At 38.0% G+C, this 7500-nt stretch overlaps 1 protein-coding gene across 15 annotated transcripts in view; it reads left to right on the plus strand.

Moving 5' to 3' along the window:
* LOC125046924 (protein scribble homolog) overlaps positions 1–7500 on the plus strand; it is a 98289-nt gene that overhangs the window by 29615 nt on the left and 61174 nt on the right. For 11 of the 15 annotated variants that reach the window (XM_047644932.1, XM_047644940.1, XM_047644934.1 and 8 more), the window contains exons 9-17: positions 1019–1138; positions 1358–1474; positions 3650–3727; positions 4032–4223; positions 4523–4546; positions 6366–6456; positions 6663–6850; positions 7118–7258; positions 7423–7500. The exon at positions 7423–7500 is cut by the window's right edge and continues 147 nt beyond it. In XM_047644932.1, coding sequence (XP_047500888.1) covers positions 1019–1138; positions 1358–1474; positions 3650–3727; positions 4032–4223; positions 4523–4546; positions 6366–6456; positions 6663–6850; positions 7118–7258; positions 7423–7500 — 1029 coding nt within the window. The remainder of the gene's footprint in view (positions 1–1018; positions 1139–1357; positions 1475–3649; positions 3728–4031; positions 4224–4522; positions 4547–6365; positions 6457–6662; positions 6851–7117; positions 7259–7422) is intronic. The other 4 variants (XM_047644933.1, XM_047644935.1, XM_047644936.1 and 1 more) reach the window with 4 other exon arrangements.

The following is a 7500-nucleotide window of genomic DNA, read 5'->3' on the forward strand; positions in this document are numbered from 1 at the left end:
ATTATGTGTGTTTAAGTTAATAAATGTTGCTCTAATGGACTTTAGGTCTCATGTAGGTTTGGTATATTAGAATATATGGCTGAGTCTTTGAGCATGAGTATTAAGCAATTCATTTGCTCTTTAGAAGCCTATAAAAATGAACAATACTGCAAAGTCCATTTTCATTTTCTTCTTTGAAATGATGGATATTGCTAATGAATTGTGCTTACAAGGCTTAGCCTGTAATACAATGGCTATAATCCCATACATCCCAAGCACAGTGTACAAGCTGATAGAGCAAAAATATTGTGTTTAGAAGTAATTTACCTGCTTGACTGTCAGGATAGATTTGCTCTTATCCCACAATTGTCTTCCATTTTAGAGACTGCTTTATGTTGGTGTAAACGAAGAGTTCATATATAAATATTTTTTTTCATGTTGAGTCTACAGTTGTTATCATGACATCAACTGATAATCAGATAGAGTAATTGAAAACATATTGGTTACATGCATGCAGGCCTGTGCTCATGCATGTATGTGAGGACATACTCAAACATGTACTCACATAAACACACACACACAAAATGTGTGATGTTTTAAGTCCCTCAATATATATTTGCTGACTTATGTACAAAGTTAAGATAACAACATTAGATTTTTATTTTATATCATCAGTGAGACATATTACAGTTACTGTCTCATTTTATCTGATAAGCCTATATGTTTTTGGTTTCATTCATTGTGCCAACATCAAAGTAAGTTTTTAACCTGTACAGGCACATTACAGCTTGGAAAGTAAAGTTCAAAGCCTCTAGATGTAAATCTAACTAACAGTTTTTATCTGTTTGTCTTTTAAGAAGTCAGTACCTGTATACCCAGTCATTGCTTGTTTTTAATTCATTAGTCTCTTAGGTGACATACTTGTTGTTTGAAGCTCTTGTGTTGGGGTTATGATATTTTTTAATACTTGAACTTTTACAAAAGATTTGAGTAGCTGCTGGGCCATTTTGTGACCTGCTAAACTATTTCACATCTTCAGAGCAACTTTGTGAGGCACAACACACCACACCCACGAGATCTCAAGGCCCGAGCGGAAAAACTCTTTGGCAAGGGAGGCAAGACAAGTGACGGACCGCTGGTTACTGCCGGAGAGCTCATGGTTAGTTTACTTTTTTCTTTTTCTAGTTCATTATTATTATTATTATATTTTTATTTAATGGCATTATGTTTACTTCCTTTCCTTTTTTTTATTTGTTGTTCCTATTAGTACTTCATAAAAAGAATTTGATGTATAAGAAGGAAGTTTTATTAGTCATTTTTTTTCTAGCACGTTTTAACTCATGTGATCTGGAAGTATAATATGTCTTTCTCTCCTCAGGACAAAGGTGAACCTTTCCGTCCACAGAGAGCAAGCCCTCCACCACCTGTTACGGGACAAACCAAGCAAGAGGTGGTTGAGTTTGCAGATGTTGAAATACGGCCAAAAGTACACCAGGTAAGAATGGAATACAGATGCCACATTGCTAAAGTAACAAAAAATTGCATTATTGCCATGTTTGAACTTGCTTGAAAATGCTTGTATGCATATTGATAGTTTATGATCATTTAATGTTTGATGCAGTTTTGATCTCTTAACAAAAAACCTATCTTTGATTAAAAAAAGAGTCTATTGTCTATGTGTTTGTTTAACTTGGATTTTGCTTATACTAATGAAAATATGATTCTATATCTCAGTCATCTTTGCAAAGAAAAGAAGAATTTTAAAAGTTTGTAATGGAAGTCACACGTACTAGTGTTTCTCGTGGCCAAAAAAGTAGTGCATTAATAATTTTGTTTGAAATATGAAGACCATGTTTGGTCTGATATTATATCTGTTATCTTGCCCTTGTAGTAAACTATGCAAGTTTGTTTTTTTGTTGGTATGAACCAATGACCATGTTTTTGTATGCTTGTGTGGGCTTGATTTACTAACATCTTGTGAGCTATCTAATGGACCCTCTTTCATATTGATAGGTAACTACGAATTATTATAATTTGAATGAGTAATCATTAATGTAATAGAACCCCAACACAAAACATATTCTAAGAAAATTCATATTCCCTCACTGAAATTCATAGCCCTCAGTATCTGTTCCTCTCTCTCCTCTCTCTCTCTTCTCTTTCTTTTCTCTTTCTCTTCTCTTTCTCTTCTCTTTCTCTTCTCTCTTTCTCTTCTCTCTTTCTCTTCTCTCTTTCTCTTCTCTTTCTCTTCTCTTTCTCTTCTCTTTCTCTTCTCTTTCTCTCTTCTCTCTCTCTCTTCTCTCTCTCTCTTCTCTCTCTCTCTTCTCTCTCTCTCTTCTCTCTCTCTTCTCTCTCTTCTCTCTCTCTTCTCTCCTTCTTCTCTCCTTCTTCTCTCCTTCTTCCCTCTCTCCCTCTCTCCCTCTCTCCCTCTCTCTCTGTCTCTCTCCCTCCCTCTCCCTCCCTCTCTCCCTCTCTCTCTCCCTCCCTCTCTCTCTCTCCTCTCCCTCTCCCTCCCTCTCCCTCTCCCTCTCCCTCTCCCTCTCCTCTCCTCTCTCTCCCTCTCCCTCTCCCTCTCTCTCTCTCTCTCTCTCCTCTCCCTCTCCCTCTCCCTCTCCCTCTCCCTCTCCCTCTCTCTCTCTCTCTCTCTCTCTCTCTCTCTCTCTCTCTCTCTCTCTCTCTCTCTCTCTCTCTCTCTCTCTCTCTCTCTCTCTCTCTCTCTCTCTCTCTCTGTCTCTGTCTCTGTCTCTCTCTCTCTCTCTCTCTGTCTCTCTCTGTCTCTCTCTCTCTCTCTCTGTCTCTCTCTGTCTCTCTCTGTCTCTCTCTCTCTCTCTCTCTCTCTCTCTCTCTCTCTGTCTCTCTCTCTGTCTCTCTCTCTGTCTCTCTCTCTCTCTCTCTCTCTCTCTCTCTCTCTCTCTCTCTCTCTCTCTCTCTCTCTCTCTCTCTCTCTCTCTCTCTGTCTCTCTCTGTCTCTCTCTGTCTCTCTCTGTCTCTCTCTGTCTCTCTCTCTCTCTCTCTCTCTCTCTCTCTCTCTCTCTCTCTCTCTCTCTCTCTCTCTCTCTCTCTCTCTCTCTCTCTCTCTCTCTCTCTCTCTCTCTCTCTCTCTCCCTCCCTCTCCCTCTCCCTCTCCCTCTCCCTCTCCCTCTCTCTCCCTCTCCCTCTCCCTCTCCCTCTCCCTCTCCCTCTCCCTCTCCCTCTCTCTCTCCCTCTCCCTCTCCCTCTCTCTCTCTCTCTCTCTCTCTCTCTCTCTCTCTCTCTCTTTCTCTTTCTCTTTCTCTCTTTCTCTCTTTCTCTCTTTCACCTCCCTCTCCTCTCTCTCCCTCTTCCTCTTCCTTTTCCTCTTCCTCTTCCTCTTCCTCTTCTGATACCCAATTCTGACAGGTATCAGAAATCCCTGAACAGCATAAGCTCTGGTGATTTCTGGCAATATCCAGACACTGGGCGTGGGAGTCTGCTACTAGTAGCGGAACTTCCTGCTCCACGTGCTCTGGCACGTTGCCGTGCATACAGCCGTAACCCATAGACCAAGTGATATGTTATGATGCTTGTACAAGTGACACATCCGTAACGGGTTAAATGCAGTAGAGTAAAAGATGATAAGTGACCCCTATTAATGTAGCAACCCCACACCTTGCTGCTCACCCCACCCCCATTGCTCTCCCTCGCCCTGTAGGAGGTGCGAATAGAGGCAGAACCTTCATCAACACAAGACACAGAGCCAGGAGAGTCCAGTGTGGACGACAACAGTCAGGTAATCGACGGAAATTAAGACAAAAATTGTGGAATATTTCTTGGGTGTGGATTTTAATCTAACTGATTTTACAGGATATAGTTAAGTTTATATTTTGATCTTATTGTGGCAGATATCTTAAGATTTTTCATGATGTATTATGTATTAAACTTTCTGCATATATTTACTATAATTTCCCAACTTCGATAAACAATATTAGTAATTTGTCCTAAAAAGTACATCTAATAATATTTCACATTTATTCTTTTAGTGATTCAGTTCATATCATGTCCAAGTTTTTATTTACAATATTATCCTTCACCAGCTTGGTGGTGAGAGGCATGTGGGCTTTGAAATCGAAGGGGCTAGTGTTGAGCCCAGTGAAGAAGACCAGGAAAACCACGAACGACCAAGTCGACTCCAAAGACGAGACACGCCACATCACTTGAAAAACAAACGGATCAGCCCCTCCACAAAGAGTGCTGATCTGGAGAAAGTTGCTTCCATTATTGCTCAGGTGAGTTGTTGGTCCCCAGTTTAGGCTTGTTACATTTGATGACTTTGGAGGTGTTAACACTCTCTTTATGATATTTGTTGAGGATGCAGTCAGGTGAATCTATATTATTTTGTGTACATAAGCAAAATTTACACCTTATTTCATAATTATTCAGGGATCAATATTTTCTTTAAAAGAAAAAAAAAGAAAAAAAAATTCATGAGATTTAGACTAAGAAATTTACAGCAATGCTATTATGATTATTCCTGATAATAATTAATTAATCTCATGTAATGAAATGTCTTTACCTACAAACACAGCCCCTGCGAAGTGAATTGCGCAGAGTAAGTCTTTTGTAACTTCTCTCAAGATTTGAATAATTGCATTGGTTTATGCTTTCCCTTTATTTTGCTAAATCGTAAATGTGGATGGAGTGCTTTTTCTGTTTTTATCACTTTTTAGTAATTAACCCATTGGATCCGGATGCTTCACTGCCATCACGTGGCCAAAAATATGGGCATTAGGCTAAAGTGAGCGATCAGTGTGACGCATGTGCGGCTTTTAGGGTGGTGACAAGACTCTATGACTTCTCTTTGCAATGTTATTTTCTCTTTCTGCATCAGCACTTTTAGCTTTTGCTATTGGTGTAATTTAATTTTTTTTTTCATAATATTAAATTTCTGTAATACAACCTGTGCTGCCGGTTACAGTGCCAGGAATAGAATGCTGAGTATGGAAATGGTGTCCGCAATGGAGCCAGCGCTCTTGCAGTCATGGCAAATGGATTGTACATTCCACTCATTTATCAGTGGAAATAATGCAAAAGACCCTTCCTAACAGCCAAATTAATCTAATCACCCTCCAAGAGATTTGTGCACTTGTGCTGAGTCATTTCCACCACTCCAGCCTTCAGCTGAAATACTCACAATAGCAAGTTTGTGTGACCCTGGCCCACAGCCAGATTTTCCCATGATAGCATGGTCATGTCACCTGCCCCTCAAGCTAAAGTTTTTCATTATGTGATGGTCATGTCATCCAGATTGTAGGGGTTAATTAATTAATTAATTAATTTATTTATTTATTAATTATCTGATCCTCCATTGGATTCATAGATAATTTCAAATGTGTGAATATTTTTTCAATGCTTTTTGACAATTTGCCTGTAGTTTTATATTTGGATGTTTCAATGAGAGTTCTTCACTTGAGGCATGCCCCAGTATATGTTTATCAGTATTTTTTATTTTTTTTCTTGAGTTATCTCTTTTTACCTACATGGAATACAAATACATGCATGCTACATTTTTTTAATATGGTACTAAAAATAAGAAAAAGGGACTGATTTTCCAGCTTTGGTATGGCATATGAAACTGCACATGTCAGTCTTATATATATATATTTTTTTTTTTATAAGCTTATTTAGCAGATTAGGATTTTGAAAAGTAATCATATTATCTCATATTTACTCTTAGAATATTCCTAATTTATAAAGCTTAGATTGTAATTGAAATGATTTGTTTCATGCATATATGCCTGCAAAATCTTGATGTATAGATGGGGTTAAACATCTTTGTGATATAACTAGTAGAAAATGTAAACTACAGTTATCCCAACTTCATATTCATAATACATTCTATGAAATATAGTGTTGTGAATAGCAGTGTCTTACTCCTTGTTTTGAAGTACTTATGCAGGCAATATATACTTACTGTGACAGTAAGAATAATGTAAATTACCCTCTGTTTGTGAGCCACAGTACTAGATAGTTGTTCTTTGAATGGATGTTAATCATGGGATGGCTGTAATATATAAGACTGACACAACTGTGATACTTAAAGAAATATAATTGGAAAGTGATATTTTCTTGAATCAAATGTAATCACCAAATACAGAAGCATTTGTATGAGAGATCTGATTATTAATAATAAGTATCTGATGCCAACTGCATGCTTTTTCTTTTTTCTTTTTTTGGGGGGGATGAATATTTTGTGTCATAAATTTTGAGGAGTGAACCATATGCTCTTTTGCAAACTTGGTTTAAGATTAGATAACGGAGGGATTTGGGGAAAGTGTGAATATAGTTGACTTGAAAATGAATATGCTGAGAAATTTTGCAAGATAGATTTGAAGGATTTAGGATTGCTAACTGTTTAATTTTTGTAACAGCAGCAGGCTATGCAGCGAGGAGAAGGCAGTGAAGGAGACAGTGTCCATGACCATCCTGGATCAGGTTCCGATGCTGATAGTCGCTCCATAGGTAAGTAAAACTCAAAGAAGCATGATGCCTAAGGAAATGGAATAAAGAAATTCTGTAGTTAGCTTTCTTGTTAGTGTCTGAGAACTATGTTATCCTTAAAAAACTTTCAACAATAGTGAAAGCAAAGCCAGCTGAAAAACTAATAAGGTAATGACAAAGTGAGCACCGACAAATTTCATGTTACCAATATTCTTCTTCATCTGTAGTTTCAGAAACGGGTCCCACAGTTGTTGTTGAGGTTAAAAAATTTGAGGTTAATGTGGAGCGGACCACAGGAGGCCTTGGACTGTCAATTGCAGGGGGCCACGGGTCAACGCCGTACAAAGGAGATGATGAGGGCATCTTCATATCCCGCGTTACTGATGGGGGTCCAGCCCACATGGCAGGACTGAGAGTAAGTGGATGGATGTAGACTGTGGATGCAGTTGATTCTGAATTATTGCTTATTTTAGTATAAAAATAAACATACATGCACATGTACATGCATATGTACATGTGCTGCAAAGGCACACACATGCATGTTTTCCATATTTACAGATCTATATGTTAACATATTGATATATACATTTATATTTATATTTATATCTATATCTATGTCCATATCTATATTTGTATCCACATTGGCATTTATATTTATATTTATATTCTAATTTTCCTTAAGGTGGGGGATAAGCTTTTGATGGTTAATGGCCGAGATGTTGAGATTGTTGATCATTATGAAGCTGTGAATATTATGCGTGAAGCGGGTTCGCAGTTAAGGCTGGTAGTGACACGGGAGGTCACTACTCTTGTTCCAGAGAAGGTGTGTAACTTACGGTTATCATAGCATGTGTGTTTACATATGTTTATTTTTTCAGGTTATTACATCTCAGTAATGTTGTATATTTAGAATGCTGCTGTGTGATACTATTGATTATATCTGACATATGTTATTGATTATCTTTTCTTTGTATGTTCAATCTACAGAAGACTGTGAAATTGGAGCCCATAGCTAACCATGTAGTCACCCATAACATCACAAACACCTCACCTCCAAGTAGCGTA

Source organism: Penaeus chinensis, chromosome 39 (assembly GCF_019202785.1).
Source record: "Penaeus chinensis breed Huanghai No. 1 chromosome 39, ASM1920278v2, whole genome shotgun sequence".
In the NCBI taxonomy this organism is placed as follows: Eukaryota; Metazoa; Arthropoda; class Malacostraca; order Decapoda; family Penaeidae; genus Penaeus; species Penaeus chinensis.